The following is a 19,266-nucleotide window of genomic DNA, read 5'->3' on the forward strand; positions in this document are numbered from 1 at the left end:
TTGTTTTGTTTTGCTTGAGACAGGGTCTCCTTCTATTGCCCAGGCTGGAGTGCAGTGGTGCAACCACGGCTCACTGCAGCGTCTACCTCCTGGGCTGAAGTGATCCTCCCACCTCAGCCTCTGGAGTAGCTGGGACCACAGGCATGTTGCACCACACCCGGCTTTTTTTTTAAATTATTTTTTGTAGAGACAGGGTCTTCCTGTGTAGCCCAGGCTGGTCTCGAACTCTTGGCCTCAAGCAATCCTCCCTCCTCAGCCTCTCAATGCACTGGGGTTACAGGCGTGAGCCACTGCACCTAGCCTAAGATATGGTTTTTGACCTCAGAAAACACAGGGTCCTTCAGGGTTGTGGCTTCCTTGACTGTTTCTTTTTATTTTATTTTATTTTAGGTTCCGGGATACATGTGCAGAATGTGCAGGTTTGTTACATAAGTAGACATGTGCCATGGTGGTTTGCTACACCTGTCAACCCATCTCCTAGGTTTTAAGCCCCACGTGCATTAGCTATTTGTCCTGATGCTCCGCCTCCACTCCCCCTACCATAGGCCCCAGTGTGTGTTGTTCCCCTCCCTGTGTCCATGTGTTCTCACTGTTCAGCTCCCACTTATGAGTGAGAACATGCAGTGTTTGGGTTTCCGTTCCCATGTGAGTTTGCTGAGAATGATGGCTTCCAGCTTCATCCATGTCTCTGCAAAGGCCCTTCATTCCTTTCTATGGCTGCACCTTGACTATTTCTATGGCTATTTCTGTTCTTAGGGAGGCTCCTCCCATCTCCAGTGCATTCTTCTGCTCCCCTCTTTTACTGGGAATGGTGGCATTTCTTTGCGTTTTCTGTAACTAGAATTCTCTGTGTGGCTGGCACAGTGTGATGAGCTGGCAAGCTTTCCCACTGTGGGGGAGGGCTTATCATGAGGTCTGCTGGAGGAAACTATGAGAGCTGAGCCTTAGGGGCTTAAATGAACTGCCCGAGGGGAAGCTGACACCCAGTGGGGCTGTAACCCTGGTTGGAGAGTTCATGTCTGCACCTGGCCTCGGCCTGTGTTCTCACTTGCTCTGCCCAACTGGCTGTGCCTTCAGCCGGCTCATCACCAGGAGATTTGGGTTGGAGCTACTGCTCAGCCACCACGAGCTACATGACCTTGAAGGCCGATCTTTGACTGTCCGCAGGATAATCCTGAAGGTTCTCAGGCCATGGAGCTGTGAATTTCCCTTCTTTCAGTGTCTGCATCATTGGGAACCAAGCCCCTAACCAATGTTTATTCATTCACTCAACCAATATTTGTGGAATATCACAGCCCTAGGGGTGGGGACACAGCAGGGAACAAGAAAGACAAGAATTATTGTCCTCAGTAGGTTACTGTGGAGTGGGGAGGCTGGCAGGAAGCCACGTAACTAGAATACACATTAGGTCAAGGCAGTATTCCCACAGAGAAGATGGAACAGGGAAGGGGAGTGAAGGCCAGGATGGGAGGTCTACGGACTTAAGTAGGATGATCTGGGAAGTAGCATTTGAGTAGAGTCTGGAAGGAGGGATGGGAAAGAGTGTTCCAGGCAGTGGGAACAGCAGGTGCAAAGGCCCTGGGGCAGAAGTGTGCCTGGACTGTCAAGACTGTCGGGCTGTGTGTCTGGAGCAGGTAAAAGAGAGATAAGGTCAGCAAGGACCTGATAAGCAGAGCCTCATGGTCACGCTGAGGACTCCAGGAGCTGTACACCGAAGGGAATGACAGGAGCTGACTCATGCTCTAGCAGGACTTCTCTGCCTGCTGTGTTGAGCGCTGGTGATGGGGGCGTGGGAAGAAGTTAGGAGCCATTGCAGAGGTCCCGGTGGGCCATGATCAGGGCACCACAGTGCAGGTGGTGAGAATGGATCGGATTCTAGACATATCTCAACGTGGAGGACCAAGACTTTCATCTAAATCTAAACAATAGTTATGAAATGTTAACTTGAGATGGATCTATTGGAATTATTCAGATACTTCCAATAATGGATCGTGAGAACCAAGAAAGGCCCTAGAATTTATCCTGATCTTCGTAGGATTTTCCCAAGGGTAGAAATGATGATGAACTGGGTGACCGTTCACAAAGGAGAGAGGATTCCCAGCCCCCAACCCTGAAGCCTTCCCCTCAATCACCCTCAATCACCATCTTCTATGGGTCGACCAGATGCACGGACTGTTCTCCGCCATCCCTGTGGTTCTTACGGCAATGTCCAGCTGTGGGACTGTACTGGTGCTTCGATGGCTCATAGAAGCCCCATATAAGGCACTGCTCCTGTGGGATGTGCCTGTCAAACCTGCTTGTCCACTGCCGTTCAGTTCAGCCAGAGATTGGGCCACATTCAGTCCTCGCTTCCCTGGGAGGGGGAAGGTAAGTGCGCGCAGTCCATCCGGCGAAGAGCAGGTCAGCCTACGGAGGGCTCAGCCTACGGAGGGGCTCAGCCGACACAGGTCTGATGGGGCCCGAGAGTGGTCCCAGGGGAGTGGGAGGGGCCGGCATCTTCCTCATCAGGAGTGGAGGAGCTGCCTTGTATGTGGACTAGAGAGCAGAAAACGGCTTGTCTGTGTTGCTGGGTCAATCACTGGAACATTCTCTGAATGCTGAGTTCTGCCTTCAAACAGCACGGGTCATGCTAGATGAAAGGGATCTCTGTTTTATACTCTCATCTCTTCGCTATTGCCGCGGGATGAAAGACAGCAGAAGGAAGGTGTCTAAGTTCAGAACAAAGTGAGCAAGACCAGCTGCCTGCTGTTGGTAGCAGGGGCACAGCCAGCCTGTCATGGCACTGGGGGGCCGGGGTGAGCTGTGCCCCCTCCTCCTGGGCTTGTGACCCTCTGCCCCCCCATGGGGTATGTACGTGTGTGTGTGTGCGTGTGCGTGTGTGTATGTGTACATGCCTTCTACCCTACTTCACTGGCAAGGGAAGAGACTGACACTTGGGTTAGGAGAAGGATGTTGACCTGGGAGGGGTCAAATAAGGAGAACCCACATCTTAGATGCTCAGGATTTTATGATCTTAGGCTCTTCTAGAATTGCTGTACAGTTAGATTCAGAGTTTGGAATTAGGGATCTCTGGGCCCTCACCTCCCCTCCCCTCCCCTCCCCTCCTCTCCCCTCCTCTCCCCTCCTCTCCCCTCTCCTCCTCTCTCCTCCTCTCCACTCCCCTCCTCTCCCCTCTCCTCCCCTCCCCTCTTCTCTCCTTTTTCAGAAGTCTCCCTCTGTCGCCCAGGCTAGAGTTGCAGTGGCACAATCTCGGCTCACTGCAACTTCTGCCTCCTGGGTTCAGGTGATTCTCCTGCCTCAGTCTCCCAAGTAGCTGGGACTATAGGTGCACGCCACCACACCTGGTTAATTTTTTTATTTTTAGTAGAGACAGGGTTTTGTCACGTTGGCTAGGCTGGTCTCAAACTCCTGACTTCAGGTAATCCGCCCATCTTGGTCTCCCAAAGTGCTGGGATTACGGGCGTGAGCCACGGCTCCTGGCACCTTCCCATTCACCTTCCCCTTCCCCTCCCCTCCCTCCCTCCCTCCCTCCCTTCCTTCCTTCCTTCTCTCTCTCCTTCCCTTCCTTCCTCTCTCTTTCTTTCTTTTCTTCTTTTCCTTCTTTCTCTCTCTCTCTCTCTCTTTCTTTCTTTTTCTTTCTTTTCCTTTTTTTGAGCCAGGGTCTTGCTCTGTCACCCAGGCTGGAGGGCAGTGGCACAATCATAGCTCACTGTAGCCTTGAACTCTTGAGCTCATGCAATCCTCCTGCCTTGGCCTCCAAAGTGCTGGGATTACAGGCCTGAGCCACTGTGCCCAGCCCTAAGATGTTTTGTTTTGTTTTGTTTTGCTTTGTTTTACTGTTAGGACTAACCCTTATTTACACTGGGACAAGTTACAGAGAAACTCCTGCAATTGTTAACTGCCATTGGAGTCTACTGTAAGTTGCTTCATGGCAACTGCAGAAGGGACTAGTGACTTCTATTTAGCTCCACCCGCTGATGCTTGAAGTTCAGTGAGGCTCTGGGGGCTCCAGAAGCCTGAGGGGCAGCTGGCTGGGGCAGTTGGCTGGGGTCTGGAGAGTTCTGCAGAGCCCCTGTCTTCAGCTGCTGGTGAGGCAGCTTTGGCTTGAGCTGCCCTGGCTTTCTGAGTTCAGTCTGATGGGAGGGCACAGTCAGCACCCTCAGACCCTCCTCAGGAGTCCTGTGAGGCTCGGGCAAGTCAGGGGCAGAGGGACAATCCAACTAGAGGACCCTCCCAGACCCGGTCGTTGCCACCTGGACCCAGCCCCGGGAAGGCACCCGAGAAACCTGTAGTCCTGGGCTGACCACCAGTCCTGGTCCTCAGGGTATCCGCAGAGACCTGGCTGTCCAGAACTCCCACGGTTTCAGCTGCAAGCTGGAGATGTGGCCCCTTGGCAACTCGATGTAGTAAAATACTGGAGAGCGTGCCAGAGTGTCATTTGCCAGAAACAAACATTATACTGTGGTAAGCCCTAGTTTTTCAGTCATTGGCTCTTTGGCACCAACTTAATCACAGGGCCATTGGCCCCAAAGAAAGGCCTTGTAGGCGACTGTTTAGGGACACCTGTATTTTCCATCTGCCTTGGAACCTCTAGGCTCAGGCCCAATGCCTATTGAAGTAGATGTTTCGTAAGAGATTTGGGGGCAAATACCGGGATTTTAGAAAGATGCTGCACTCTCCTTCACTAAGTAGAAAGCTGAGAAATCCTGCCCTGAGGGGAAGAAACAGTTGTCTTCCTGACTGATGCATCCTAGACCAGCCAAGACTTCCTCCCGCTTTCCTTCTTCTAGAACTTTCCCCACTTCAGCCAGTATGTCATCCCCTGGGCTCCCACCCTCTCCATGTGCCGCGTTCATGGGGGCTGAGGGGAGCAGGAGAGGAGACGTTTCTGCTGGTGTCCCCGCGTAGCTGGAGGAGCTCGACTCGGCGTACCTTCACCTCCCCTTCCCATGATGCCCCCTAAACCCAGTCTGTATTGAGAGAGAAAGGTGGCACCGTTGATCATTACTCCAGGACAAGAGTCATAAAAGGACTGTGCCAGACAACCTAGGACCCCAGTGTTCCGTGGTGAACACTTCTAGGATGAGGCCCATCTCCTTCTCTGTTTCATCAATTGGATTAATTTTATTGTTTTCTAAAATAATGACTTTATGGTTTTTATTGAACCCATACTTGCTTATTCTAAACAGATTTCTTTTTTTTTTTTTTTTTTTTTTTTTTGAGGTAGAGTTTCACTCTGGCTCCTAGGCTGGAAAGCAGTGGCACCATCTCAGCTCTCTGCAACCTCCACTTCCCAGGTTCAAGCGATTCTCCTGCCTCAGCCTCCCGAGTAGCTGGGACTACAGGCGAGCACCACCACAGCCGGCTAATTTTTCTATTTCTAGTAGAAATGGGGTTTCACCATGTTGGCAGGCTGGTCTCGAACTCTGACCTCAAGTGATCTGCCTGCCTCAGCCTCTGAAAGTGCTGGATTGCAGGCGTGAGCCACCGCACCAGGCCTAAACAGATTTCTTTACAATCTACCACCATGAACAGCAAGCATTAGCATTGGTGAGGAGTGTTCCAGAATCCCTCTGCTCTCTGCCTCTCCATTTCTCTCCCCCTCTCTTTCTCTCTCATGCACACACACTCACACACACACACACACACACACACACACGGAATGACAGGACAGACTGATCGGCAGATTGGATGAATGGATGGATGGGCACATAGATTGAGGGACTCCCAGAGATAAACTAACACCATTTTATAAAAATGGGATCGTATTCTACGTGATTGAAATGTAAACTTTTAATTTTACTTAAATTTTAGTTCAGCTCAGATGTTGCTGGCAAAAGTTTTTTTTTATTATTTTTATTTTTTATGTACTGCTCCTTGAGGAACTGGGCTAACTCATAGGCAGTGCATCCAGATTCGGCATTTTTTTTTTTTTTAGACACAGTCTCGCACTGTCACCCTGGCTGGAGTGCAATGGCACAATCTCGGCTCACTGCAACCTCTGCCTCCCAGGTTCAAGTGATTCTCCTGCCTCAGCTTCCCAAGTAGCTGGGATTACAGGCACACACCACCACACCTGGCTAATTTTTTGTATTTTAGTACAGATGGGGTTTCACTATGTTGGCCAGACTGGTCTCGAACTCCTGACCTTGTGATCTGCCCACCTCGGCCTCCCAAAGTGCTGGGATTACAGGCGTGAGCCATCGCGCCCAGCCAAAAAATATTTTTTAATTGTTAAAAATAATAATGGAATGCCAAATGTAGTAGAACAGTTTCACAATGACAAGAACTATTAGTTCTTAAAAAATCCCCAAGATTCAGATAAGAGATTACAAAAACCTTGATAAATTAGTGACATTGTGTAAAATCAACAGTGCTGGGTTTGCTGGCTCAGACCTGTAATCATTGCATTTAGGGAGGCAGAGGCGGGAGGAGTGCTTGAGCCCAGGAGTTTGAGAGCCTGGCCAACATAGCAAGACCCCATTCTCTACAAAACGGAAAATAAAATAAAATAAAATCAGCATTTTGTTTTATTTTATTTATTTATTTGAGATGGAGTCTCGGTCTGTCTCCCTGGCTGGAGTGCAGTGGCGTGATCTCAGCTCACTGCAGCCTCTGCCTCCCGGGTTCAATCAATTCTCCTGCCTCAGCCTCCCAAGTAGTTGGGATTACAGGTATGTACCACCACACCCAGCTAATATTTGCATTTTTAGTAGAGACAGGGTTTTGCCATGTTGGCCAGACTGGTCTCGAACTCCCGACCTCAGGCGACCTGCCCATCTCTGCCTCCCAAAGTGCTGGGATTACAGGCATGAGCCACGTCGCCTGGACTTCCTTTATTTTAGATAGCACAGGGTCATGGAAGATAAAGTGATGCCTTCCTTCCCCTACCCCCTACCCCGATTTCTACTGCTTGCATTATTTCTTAGGGTAAAGAATCTTCTTAGGTGGCTGGAAGACTCTATTCCCACCGTAGTTTAGTCCTGGATGTGTGATTAAAGAAATCCAGTGGTTGCCCTGCGCTGAGAAGGACAGCCGGGCCTGGGTTCTCTCCTGGCTCAGTATAGCCCCCTCCCCACTCCTGCTGAGGACTCCCAGGGAAGCTGGAGGCAGCTCTGGGGCGTTTTCTCTGTCTTCCCTAGACTTTTCTTCAGCTGCCCAAACAGTAGAGGGATGCTGAAGCCCTCTCTTCCCGCAGTCTGTCCCTAAGGGTTGCGCTGGCACCTGCGCCCCCAGTGCCCCTTGGCAGCACTCCTTTGGTTTCAGGGCTTGTCTGCCATTTTTCTTTTTTTTTCTTTCTTTTTTTTTTTAAGACAGGGTCTCAGTCTGTCATCCAGGCTGGAGTGCAGTGATGCAATCTCATTTCACTGCAACCTCTGCCTCCCGGGCTTAAGTGATCCTGCCACCTCAGCCTCCCAAGTAGCTTGGGAACCACAGGCTCACGCTACCATGCCCGGCTAATTTTTGTATTTTTTGTAGAGACAGGGTTTCGCCATGTCACCCAGGCTGGTCTCAAACTCCTGGGCTCAAGCGATCTGCCTGCCTCAGCCTCCCAAAGTTCTGGGACTGCAGGTGTGAGCCACCATGCCCGGCCTGCTATTTTTCAGTTTGTGGCAGAAAAGTTGTTTTCCTTTCCTCATTTTGTGGTTGCTGCTTTATTCACTTATTTATTTTTTTAACTTTTGAAAAAGCAACATTTGGTTCATTTCACCAGGAGCTGGGGAGGGAGGTACAGGAGGCTGCCCTGATCCTTTGTTGGGTTTGACCTGGAGACTTCGGGCTTGACGTGACAGAGCGACTGCGCCCACTGGTTGTCCTCTAAGAAGGCATGAGGGGAACCCCAGACGCCTCTGCAGGAGCCAGAGACATTCCTAGGGGGTCACAGGGTCAGCTGAGGTGAACAGGGATTCTGGAATGAGGAAGCCAAGGGGATGGAAGGGAGGAGGCTGGCAGGGAAACGCCCAGAGCACGTGCTCCTGCCCGACACCTCCTGGCAGAGAACAGGAGCTGGCAAGAGAGGAAGCCCGCTTGTGGTGGGGGCACTGAAAGGCAGGGCCTGGCTGGGATGGGGGCCCAGCCTAGGCTGAAAACGAAGAGAAAGGAAAGAGGGTGCCGGTGTCCCACGCACTGTGGACCCCGAGCACTGGCCCTGGGGTGGCAGGGGCAGAACTGGGCACTGCAGGGACCTCCTCAGCCCACCCTCCTCCTGCTTCCTGGCAGGGATGAGAGAGGGAAGCAGGAGGCAGGGTGGGATTGCCAGCTGCTCTCGGATCGTTTTTTTTTGTTTTTTTTTTTTTAGAGACGGGATCGTGCTATGTTGCTAGGCTAGTCTTGAACTCCTGGGCTCAAGTGATCCTCCTGCCTCTGCCTTCCAAATTACAGGCATGAGCCACTGCACCAAGCCTGGATCTTTTTTTTTTGTTAAACAAATTTGTTGAGATATAACTCACAGCCAGACACAGTGGCTCACACGTATAATCCTAGCACTTTCGGAGGCTGAGGTGGGAGGATCACTTGAGCCTAGGAGTTTGAGACCAGCCCAGGCAACATAGTGAGACCCCCATCTCTACAAAAAACAACAACAACAACAACAATGAGCCTGGCATGGCGGCACATATCTGTATTCCCAGATACTCCGGAGGCTAAGGTAGAGGATCACTTAAGCCCAGAAGACGGATGCTGCCGTGAGCTGAGATTGCACCATTGCACTCCAGCCTGAGCAACAGAGCAAGACCTTGTCTCAAAAAAAAAAAAAAAAGGAAGAGCTATAACCCATACGGCACACAATTCACCCGTTTAAGATGCTTCTAGTGTATTCACAGATGTGTGCAATCGCCGCCACAGTTAACTTTAGGACATTCCATCATCTGTAAAGGAAACATCCCCTACCTTTAGCTACCACCCTGATAGACAGGGGGCCTGAAGACCCCTCAGTGATGCAGGGCAGGGCTGGAGTGGGGGCCCTGGGCTGACTTTATTGCTCTGCTATTGCTGCCTTGAAATTCTGAATACGTTTTTAAAACAAACGCACCATCCTTTCATTTTGCCCTGAGCTCCACAGACGATATAGCTGGTCCTGAAGTGGGGCAGAGGATCATTCTGACTTGGAGTCAGACGCTAGCGATGCAGGCTTCTACTGGGTGGAGGCCCAGGAGCTCAGGAGCCTTCGGTGGGAGTGTGCCCATTGGCAGCGCATCCCTGGAGATGGACGGACAATTTCCACATCACCTTTGCCCCTGTGCACGCTCCCTCTGGCTGCCGTCATAAATGACCACAAACTGGGTGGCTTAAAACAACAGAAATGTATTTGCTCATGGTTCTGGAGGCCAGAAGTCCACACTCCAGGGGTCAGCAGGGCCGCACCCTCATGAAGGCTCCAGGGAGGGTCTGCTTCATGCCTTCTCTTGAGTTTCTAGTGTTGCCACCGACCCTTGGCGTGTCACTCCAGTCTCGGCCTCTGCCAACATGGGGTGATCATGGGGTGTCTAGGTCTAGGGCCCTTCTCCTCTTCTTCTTCTTCTTCTTTCTTGTTTTTTTAAGACAGGGTCTTGCTCTGTCATCCAGGCTGGAGTGGAGTGGCACTATCTCAGCTCTGCAACCTACACCTCCCAGGCTCAAGCGATCCTCCCACCTCAGCCTCCTGAGTAGCTGCGACTACAGGTGTGCACCACAACACCTGGCTAATTAAAAAAAAATTTTTTTGGGCCAGGTGCAGTTGTTCACGCCTGTAATCCCAGTGATTTGGGAGGCCGAGGCAGGCGAACCACTTGAGGTCAGGAGATCGAGACCAGCCTGGCCAACATGGTGAAACCTTGTCTCTACTAAAAATAAAGAATTAGCTGGGCATTGTGGCATGCACCTGTGATCCCAGATACTCAGAAGGCTGAGGCAGGAGAATTGCTTGAACCCGGGAGACAAAGGTTGCAGTGAGCCAAGATTGTGCCATTGCACTGCAGCCTGGGAGACAAGAGCAAGACTCTGTCTCAAAAAAAAAAATTTTTTTTTAGCAGATTTTAGCAGAGACAAGGTCTCACTGTGTTGCCCAGGCTGGTCTCAAACTCCTGAGCTCAAGCAATCTGCCCGCCTTGGCCTTTCAAAGTGTGGGATTACAGGCCTGAGCCACTGCACCCAGCCCTTCTCCTCTTGTTATAAGGGCACCCATCCCTGGACTAGGGCCCACCCTAATGACCTCAACTTGATTACGCTGGCAGAGACTTATTCCCAAATGAGGTCCTATTTACAGGTACTGGGGGTCAAGGCTTCAGCATTCTTTAGCGGGGGGCCACAATCAGTGACACCCTGACTCGCAAGCCTCAATCACCTGTTCCAGTGAGAAACAGGACTGAGATCAGAAGGAATGAGGCAGAGCTCCCCTCGGCTGGTTCTCCTCTCCTCCTCACCTGCCCACCCGGGCCTCTGCGCCCGTCACTGTCCTCTCCAGCTGTTCTTCCTTCGGGGCAAGGAGACTCAGCAGAAGGGTACGAGTGGCCTGGCCCTGTGGGGAGCCGCAGACAGGCCTGTGGGTGCTTTGGATAACTACTGCGCCTGTCAACTCTCCTTGGTAGTCTAGGGTTCAAAGCCCAGGTCCATTCTAGAAGTCTGCTTCCAAGCGCTAAGGAAGCTTCAATAGTTACTGGGAAAACCACAGGGGTCAAAGGTCCGTCGAGTTATTTCCCGGATCCGAGTCTGACGTCTTTTCCCCGCCGCTTGCGGTGGTTGTGACCGAACTTTGAGTTTTGGAACAGGTCACATGGCTTTGAAATCACGGTCCATTCACCTGGTGCTGCTTTGGCTTCAGGCTCTTCCTTCTGCCCAGCTCCATCCTACCCAGCAGCCCGCAGAGAAAGGAGGCAGCTGGCACCACACTGGGCTTTGGAGACACTGCGGGGACTGTGGACCCCACCCTGCTGCACGGAGCTCCTGCAAAAGCAAACCTGAGAACCTTGGTGAGTACTTCCGGAGACCCGGCTCCTGGGACGGCTTGTGGCGCTGCTCCTGCACACACGACTCTCCAACGATCATTTTCCATGTTTTATTTTTATCTTTTAGTTTTTGAGATGGAGTCTCACTCTGTCACCCAGGCTGGAGTGCAATGATGCAATCTCAGCTTACTGCAACCTCCGCCTCCCAGGTTCAAGCAATTGTCCTGCCTCAGCTTCTCAAGTAGTTGGGACTACAGGCACCCGTCACCATGCCTGGTTAATTTTTGTATTTTTAGTAGAGACGGGGTTCCGCCATGTTGGTCAGGCTAGTCTCAAACTCCTGACCTCAGATGATCTGCCCGCCTTGGCCTCCCAAAGTGCTGGGATTACAGGCATGAGCCACTGCGCCCAGCCCATTTTCCATTTTTCAGATGACAGGTGTTGATTTGCTCTGATTTTCAAGTATTTTTAGCATACAGATCCCTGCAAGAGGCATCTGTCTCCAGTGGTCCAGTCTCTCATTCCAAATGAAAAGAATCAAGTCACAGGAATTCATGGGTCTGTGAGGAATCGCTCCCACCTGTGCCCAGGAGATTAACAAAGGCGGTGGCTGCAGCTCTGTGAGCAGTGGAGAAAAATTAGGCACAACCTGATATCCTCCCACAGGAGCGTAAGTCCACTGTGGTTATTCATATCATTGAATCCAGTGCACAGTTTAAAGGACCGTGCATGTATCAAGCTGCATGTATCAGTATGAGAAACCTCAGAAGCCGTACAGCCTTGCACAGAACGATAGTTTCTGTGAAGTTCCAGCTAACACCGAAGGCACTGTTGATGTAAAGCTGCTGTCTGCATGAAGTATCATGCAAAGATGCTATGTACTGTTTATACACACTTCCACTTGTAGGAAATGATTTTTAAAATATCATTTTTAGGCTGGAGTGTAATCCCAGCACTTTCAGAGGCTGAGGTAGACAGATCACCTGAGCCCAGAAGTTCGAGACCAGCCTGAGCAACATACAGAGATTCCATCTCTACAAAAATTAAAAAATAAGCCAGGCATGGTGGCGCATGCCTGCGGTCTCAGCTACTTGAGAGGCTGAGGTGGGAGGATTGCTTGGGTCTGGGAGCTCAAGGCTGCAGTGAGCCATGATCACGCTACTGCGTTCCAGCCTGGGCAACACAGTGAGACCCTACCTCAAAAAAAAAATCATTTTTAAATGATTTTAGAATGTCTGGCCAGAGAGGGAGGGAAGAGGGACTGAAGAGAACAAAAAGGTGCCATCTGCCTCGCGTTTCCTTAAAAAGAAACCTGAAGTGCAGAATGTCAAGATGGTTGAATCTGCACGGTAGATATGTGGATATTTGTTATTTACATGGTATTTGTTATTTGCAGGATTTTTTAATATGCTGTAAAGAGTGCACAGTTTTAAAACATTTTAAAATTATTTAGATGGATTAATGGGCTAATGGCCTTATGTTGATGCCAGAGAGGGGCTCAGGCAGGGGCACAGTGGGGGACACAGCTCATCTCTCACTGGGATGGGAGGCTGGGCAGGTGACGGCTGAGGACCTCCAACAGCTCTTAGAGTCTGCACTAGCCAGCATGTCCCCTGAAGAGCAGGTGTTCCAGGCTGTAACGGCGAACTGCTTTGTGTATTCTGTCCAGACAGACCTGGGCTTGGGACATCAGCCCTGGTGGCGGCCCCAGATCAGCTGCAGCTCAGCCCTTTCGGGGACCTGTCCACCCTCTGTCTGCCTCGCCATCTTTGGAAGCCCACACCCCCCGCAGCTGAGCAGTGCTGGCCGTTACTACCCTGAAGTGTCTTCTGCGAGGCACTTGTGCCCAGTGTCACTCCCCAGCACATTTCCCTCAAGTGGAGTCCTCTGCGCAGTCCTCTGTCTGCGCACTGTCCTGGGCCGCTGCAAACAAGGGACCACCTGCTGCGTAGTTGAAAACAATGGAAACTTTTTCTTTGTTTTTTTAGACAGAGTCTTGCTCTGTCGCCCAGGCTGGAGTGCAGTGGCACGATCTCGGCTCTAGAGAAGCCGACAGTCTTGCTTCTAATGAAAATTACCTTTCATAAAGAACATATAAAGCAGCATTTCCAAAGTGCAGCACCCCTACTGTTATTTGTTTGTTTGTTTGTTTGTGTGTTTGTTTACCGGGACAGGGTCTCCCTCTGTCACCCAGGCTGGAGTGCAATGGCACAATCTCAGCTCACCACAACCTCTGTATCCCAGGCTCAAGTGATCCTCCTGCCTCAGCCTCCTAAGTAGCTGGGATTGCAGGTGCATACCACCATGCCTGACTAATTTTTGTATTTTTAGTAGAGACAGGGTTTCACCATATTTGCCAGGCTGGTCTCGAACTCCTAGGCTTGAGCAATCCTTCCCCCTTCGCCTCTCAAAGTGCTGGGATTATAGGCGTGAGCCAATACGCCTAGCCTACTACCATTATTTTAGATGAATTTCTAAAAAAAAAAAAAAGTATTTCTTTACTTTAATTTTTTAGAAAAAGCTGTAACTGACACAACAAAGTGTGATTTAGTGACTTTATTGCTTAGGATTGGGGTAGAGCAGGTGGGGCCGTGGCACTCAATCTTACACAGAGGGAGAAACCAGAATGGCAAATGGCCACTGGAATGCTTCCTCTGCCGTAAACATCTCAGGACTGTGGGTTCTGACTGGCAAAGAGTGCGCCTTGCTAATTTTACGATGGAGTTGATTTTAAAACGGTGTCACCCTGGCTATCCTGGGGTCATGCTTCCCTGACAACTCCACCCCCATGGCCACCCCTCCTAGGGTCCTCCCAGCGCCCAGCCATGGGGGAACTGTGCCGCAGGGACTCCGCACTCACGGCACTGGACGAGGAGACAGTGTGGGAGATGATGGAGAGCCACCGCCACAGGATCGTACGCTGCATCTGCCCCAGCCGCCTCACCCCCCACCTGCGCCAGGCCAAGGTGCTGTGCCAGCTGGACGAGGAGGAGGTGCTGCACAGCCCCCGGCTCACCAACAGCGCCATGCGGGCCGGTGAGTGCGGCTCCCTCTTCCCCACCTCTTCCAGCTTCCCGCGGCCCACATGGCTCCACTGTCTGCCTCTGTCTTCGGGGGGTCTCTTCTCGTCCTGTCTCTTATAAAAACACTTGCTGTTGCATTTAGGGCCCACCTGGATAACCAGGATGATCTGATCTTGAAATCATTAACTTATATCTGCAAAGGCCCTTTTCCCAAAAAAGGTCATCTGGACGGGTTCCAGGTGGATGTGTCTTTGAAGGGGAACCACCATTCACACCACTACAGCTGTCTCTGGAGTCTGTTCTGATGGTCCGACTAGTGTTTATTCATTAAAAAATGGGGATGGTAATGGCTTTACTGTATACGGTTGTTAGGAGAAGCAAATGAGTTACTGTTTATAAAACAGTCACTGCAAAGCTGGGGCCATAGAAAACAGGCAGTAGGTGGTAGCTGTCAACATGATAATGTTCATACATGTTGGCGTACGAACCCCAAACACAGGAGAGATTGATGCACGCTGGTCATTCTGGCTGAGAGAGATCGGCTCTGGGCCCTGCACTCCAGCCTGGGCGACAGAGTGAGACTCCATCTCAAAAAAAAAAAAAAAAGGCCAGGCGCGGTGGCTCATGCCTGCAATTCCAGCACTTTGGTAGGCCAAGGCAGGCGGATCACGAGGCCGGGAGTCCGAGACCAGCCTGACCAACGTGGCAAAACCCCATCTCTACTAAAAATACAAAAATTAGCTGGGCGTGGTGGCACGCGCCTGTAATCCTAGCTACTCAGGAAGCTGAGGAAGGAGAATTGCTTGAATCTGGGAGGCGGAGGCTGCAGTGAGCTGAGATCACGCCACTGCAGTCCAGCCTGGGTGACAGAGTGAGACTCCATCTCAAAAAAAAAACAAAAGAAGTGGCCAACGCCAAAGTCCTCTGCAGAGCGATGGATTACTTTTGCCACCTTCCTGAAAACCAGGAGCAGAAAGTACAGTGACTTCCCCGTGGAGCAGCATGACATCCCTGGGGGGCAGTGTGTCTACCTGGGTGACCAGCACTATTGTCTTCTGGGTCAGCTTTTATAGAAGCGGACACTGCTCTTCTGCCACGTCACAGGCCAGGGCCTGAACCCCGTGTGCGACTTTTACCATCCAGATTGACATCACTAAGTCATCTCGCGCCCTAAAGTTCCTCTGTAAGGTGGACGTAGTAGTGACAATAACATATGTGACTTCCTCCCCTCATCCTAGTCCCATGTGGGGTTAAGAAGCAGGAACGTTTGTCTTGAGGCCAGCAGCGTGCCTGGTCTCGGTGCCGAGGGTGACCTGCACTAACGCTCTGCCAGGCTCACCAGGTCTGCAGTTGACACCCAAGACGGTCAGGGAGGGTTGATGGAGCGTGGTAGCCTCGGCCAGCCTGGACCGACCATCAGCGTCCTCACCTTCTGTGCCACCGCCCAGCCTGGCAGGGCCAATGTAGCCTTAGCCCCTTGTAGGATCTGACCCTTCCTTGGCTGCTGTAACAAAATACCCAAGACTGGGTAATTTATAAACAACAGAAATGGATTTCTCACAGGGCTGGAGGCTGGGAAGTCCAAGATCGAGGCAGGTTCTGTGTCTGGTGAGGGCTGCTGTCTGTATCATAAATGGCGCACTCTCCATCATCGTGGTAGAAGGCGAAGACAAGCTCCCTTGAGCGCTAAATGCCACTGATGAGGATGGAGGGCCCTCAGGACTCATCACCTCCCAACAGCCCCACCACTTTTTTTTTTTTTTTTTTTGAGACCGAGTTTCACTCTTGTCACCCAGGCTGTAGTGCAATGGTGCAATCTTGGCTTATTGCAACCTCTGCCTCCCAGGTTCAAGTGATTCTCCTGCCTCAGCCTCCCGAGTAGCTAGGATTACAGGAATCCGCCACCATGCCTGGATAATTGGATTTTTAGTGGTATTTGTATTTTAGTTTATTTATATTTTTAATTGAGATGGGATTTCACCATGTTGGCCAGGCTGGTCTTGAACTCCTGACCTCAGGTTATCTGCCTGCCTCAGCCTCTCAAAGTGCTGGGATTACAAGCATGAGGCACTATGTCCGGCCAGCCCCACCTCTTAAAACCATGTCATTGGGGATTAGGTTTCAACATAGGAATTTGGGGGAGGGGCAAACCTTCAGACCATAGGACAGAGCTATCAGGAGTCCTGAGTGAGGAGGTTGGCATGGGGTGGGACAGTGCTCCCTGTGTGGGAAGGGACAGGGTTGGAGGAGGGGAGAGGAGTTGTTTCCATCCTCTGAGAGGCCAGGGGTCTCCTCAGGGTGGTCCACACGGTACAGCCCATTACATGGGACGCTGGCCTGTGGGCACCTCAAGGCAGCTTCATCTGTTTCTCACCAGTGCCTGATACAGGCCCTGCCTCAGTGGGACCCTATTGAACTTAGGTGAATTTTAAAGCAATAGGCCAGGTGTGGTGGCTCACGCCTGTAATCCCAGTACTTTGGGAGGCCTAGGTGGGCGGATCACCTGAGGTTGGGAGTTTGAGACCAGCCTGACCAACATGGAGAAACCCTGTCTCTACTAAAAATACAAAATGAGCCAGGTGTGGTGGTGCATGCCTGTAATCCCAGCTACTCAGGAGGCTGAGACAGGAGAATCATTTGAACCCGGGAGGCGGAGGTTGTGGTGAGCCGAGATCACGCCACTGCACTCCAGCCTAGGCAAGAAGAGCGAAAGTCCATCTCAAATAAAAATAAAGCAATGTGGACCCCAGGCAGCCTTGTAGTGGAGACGTCTTAGTGCCGGGGAGCGTTCAAGCTGGCACCCTCCGCCCTGGGAGAAGGCATCCCGGGGGTCTCGTGGCTCAGCCCCCTCATATCTCTCCCAGCTCATCCTATAAAACAAGGCCTGCTGTTGGTGACAAAACGCTCTTGGCTGATGTTCTGGGCAATAAGTCACTGCGTGTGGCTGCGCCAGCTTCACAGGTGTGACCCATGCAGGCCCACAGGCCCCGAACTCAGCAGGCTGCAGCTGGGTTTAATGCTCCACGGTCACCATCTTGAAATTGTGAATAACTTTTGAACAAGGGGCCCCACAGCCTTTCATTTTGTGATGGGCCCTTGGCAAATTCTGTGGCTGGTCCTGCAAGGGGTGGTGCGTTCTTTCCCATTTACATTGGTATAGATTAATATAAACGCTTCCTTTCTTTCCTTGCCTGGTGGGGAATGGATCAGAAAGCCAGGGCTGATGATAGAAAGCAGCAGAGAATCTCCAAGTGTAAGACATTAGTCAAAGGCCCGGCGTGGAGCCCACAGGTCCTTAGCGTTTGGAAGACGATTGCCTTCCCAGCCCACTCCAAGGAAGAATCAGTGCTGCCTGGCAGCAGCCTCCAGGTGTGTCTCCACAAAGGCCCAGCTTTCCTTTTTGCAAATCGATGACATCAATAATCCGTTACATGGCCTGCAGAGAAGCCCTCTGGCGGCCACTGTGGGGCCCTGTGGGCCTTATGCCTGCTCTTCCTGATCTGGTGGAGGCTCCGAGAGGAGCTAGGACAAGGGATGGTGCCCCTATACCACCCCACCCCCACATACTTGCCTGCAGAAGGCCACATGACCAGGATTATGGTGGGTGAGGGCCAGAGGGAAGGCCCAGGTGAGAGGGTGGAATGTGAACAGGCTGGTTATTTGCATGCCAGGGACAAGAGAGAAAAAAGCTCAGCATTAGCAGAGAAGACGGACTTCTGCAGTGGCACCTACAGCTGTTCCCTTGGCCTCCCAAACAACCCAGGTGTGACGTCGGGAACCGGGAATGCAGGCAACAGAGTGATTCCAGCTGCCTCACAAGGAAGAGGGTGTGGGGGAAGAGCAGAGCATCCGGGCTGGAAGCACAGTCAGAACCCTGCGTGCAGCCGGACACTCACTGTTCTTCCCCACGTGTGCTGGGCACCCGCCCTGCGTCAGGCTCTGTTCCAGGAGTTGGGTGAAACGGTGACTGAAATAGACAGAACTCCTGTCGGTGATGCCCACGTGAGAGAATATAATCAATGGACAATGCACCGCACATATTTAAAACGTGCAAATTGATCCGTTTTGACATGTGAATGTCTGTGAACCAGCTCTACAGTTAAGATGGTGACCATCTCCATCACCCTCAAAGTTTCCTTCTCCTCTTTGGAATCCCCTCACTCCAGTCTCCAGCCACCCACTGAATGGAAACCACTGGTATGTTTTTTGTCAAAATATATTTCTTTGTATTTTATAGAATTTTGTATAAAGGGGAATTTTTTGGTCACACACTACTCAACATAATTTCTTTGAGATTTATCCATCAATAACTCATCCTTTTTAGTGGCTAAATGGTTTTCCGTTGTATGCAAATGCCACCATTTCTTTATCTGTCCTTTATGGATATCAGAATTGTTTTTGATTTTTTTGTTTGTTTGTTTAAAGACAGGGTCTTGGCTGCGCGTGGTGGCTCATGCCTGTAATCCCAGCACTTTGGGAGGCTGAGGCGGGCAGATCACCTGAGGTCAGGAGTTCACGGCTAGCCTGGCCAACATGGGGAAACCCCATCTCTACTAAAAATACAAAAATTAGCCGGGCGTGGTGGTGGGCGCCTGTAATCCCAGCTACTTGGGAGTCTGAGGCAGGAGAATTGCTTGAATCCAGGAGGCGGAGTTTGCTGTGAGCCGAGATCGTGCCATTGCACTCCAGCGTGGGCAACAGAGCGAGACTCCATCTCAAAAAACAAAACCAAACTAAAACAGGGTCTTGCTCTGTCACCCAAGCAGGAGTGCAGTGGCACCATCATAGCTCACCATAGCCTCAACCTCATGGGTTTAAGTGATCCTCCCACCTCACCCTCCTGAGCAGCTGGGACTACAGGCATGCACCAACACATGGGGCTAATTTTTTAAATATTTTGTAGAGATGGTGTCTCACTGTGTTTCCCAGGCTGGTCTGGAACTCCTGGCCTCAAGTCATCCTCCTGCCTTGGCCTCTGAAAGTGCTGGGATTACAAACGTGGGCCATCACCCTCAGCCCCTCTCTGCAATTTTTGGCTATTATGAATAAAGCTGCTATGAGCAGTCATGGACAAGTCTTTGACATTATTTTGTTTCTCTTGGGCAAATAGCAAGGATGATGTGGTCAGTTCATATGGGGGGTAAACTATTCATTGTTTAAGAGGCTGCCAAACTGTTTCCAAATCGCTGCACCATTCTGCATTCCTCCCGACTGTGCAGGGGAGTTGGCAGGGGCTGCGTATCCGGGCCAGCATTGGCGTGGTCTGTTTCCTTTTAGCCATTCTAGTGACTGTGTATCTCACTGTGGCTCTTACACTCCCC

At 51.2% G+C, this 19,266-nt stretch overlaps 1 protein-coding gene across 3 annotated transcripts; it reads left to right on the forward strand.

Moving 5' to 3' along the window:
* The first annotated feature begins 209 nt into the window (after positions 1–209).
* LOC104003034 (uncharacterized) lies at positions 210–19,019 on the forward strand. 3 transcript variants are annotated; one of them, XR_008540227.2, is made up of 5 exons: positions 210–419; positions 10,799–10,946; positions 13,728–13,958; positions 17,156–17,314; positions 17,617–19,019. XR_008540227.2 is itself a non-coding variant. In XM_024353800.3 (4 exons), the coding sequence occupies exons 1-4, from the start codon at positions 10,751–10,753 to the stop codon at positions 17,902–17,904; spliced, it is 870 nt and encodes a 289-aa protein (XP_024209568.2). In that variant the 5' UTR covers positions 10,624–10,750; the 3' UTR covers positions 17,905–19,019. The 3 variants fall into 3 exon arrangements, 2 of the variants coding, with proteins under 2 accessions (XP_024209568.2, XP_024209576.2); XM_024353800.3 differs by lacking the exon at positions 210–419 and having other exon boundaries at positions 10,624–10,946; positions 17,160–17,314; XM_024353808.3 differs by lacking the exons at positions 210–419; positions 17,156–17,314 and having other exon boundaries at positions 10,624–10,946; positions 17,617–17,785.
* The last annotated feature ends 247 nt before the right edge of the window (positions 19,020–19,266 follow it).

The sequence above is a fragment of the Pan troglodytes genome, chromosome 19 (assembly GCF_028858775.2).
Source record: "Pan troglodytes isolate AG18354 chromosome 19, NHGRI_mPanTro3-v2.0_pri, whole genome shotgun sequence".
Taxonomy (NCBI): Eukaryota; Metazoa; Chordata; class Mammalia; order Primates; family Hominidae; genus Pan; species Pan troglodytes.

What these genes read in the sequence shown, in the direction of transcription:
- LOC104003034 (XM_024353800.3), top strand. Translation starts at nt 10,751, where the DNA reads ATGGCTTTGAAATCACGGTCCATTCACCTGGTGCTGCTTTGGCTTCAG. An exon ending in AAGCAAACCTGAGAACCTTG is followed by an intron (nt 10,947 to 13,727) that starts GTGAGTACTTCC and finishes CACCCCTCCTAG; the next exon opens with GGTCCTCCCAGCGCCCAGCC. An exon ending in TGCCTGGCAGCAGCCTCCAG is followed by an intron (nt 17,315 to 17,616) that starts GTGTGTCTCCAC and finishes TTTGCATGCCAG; the next exon opens with GGACAAGAGAGAAAAAAGCT.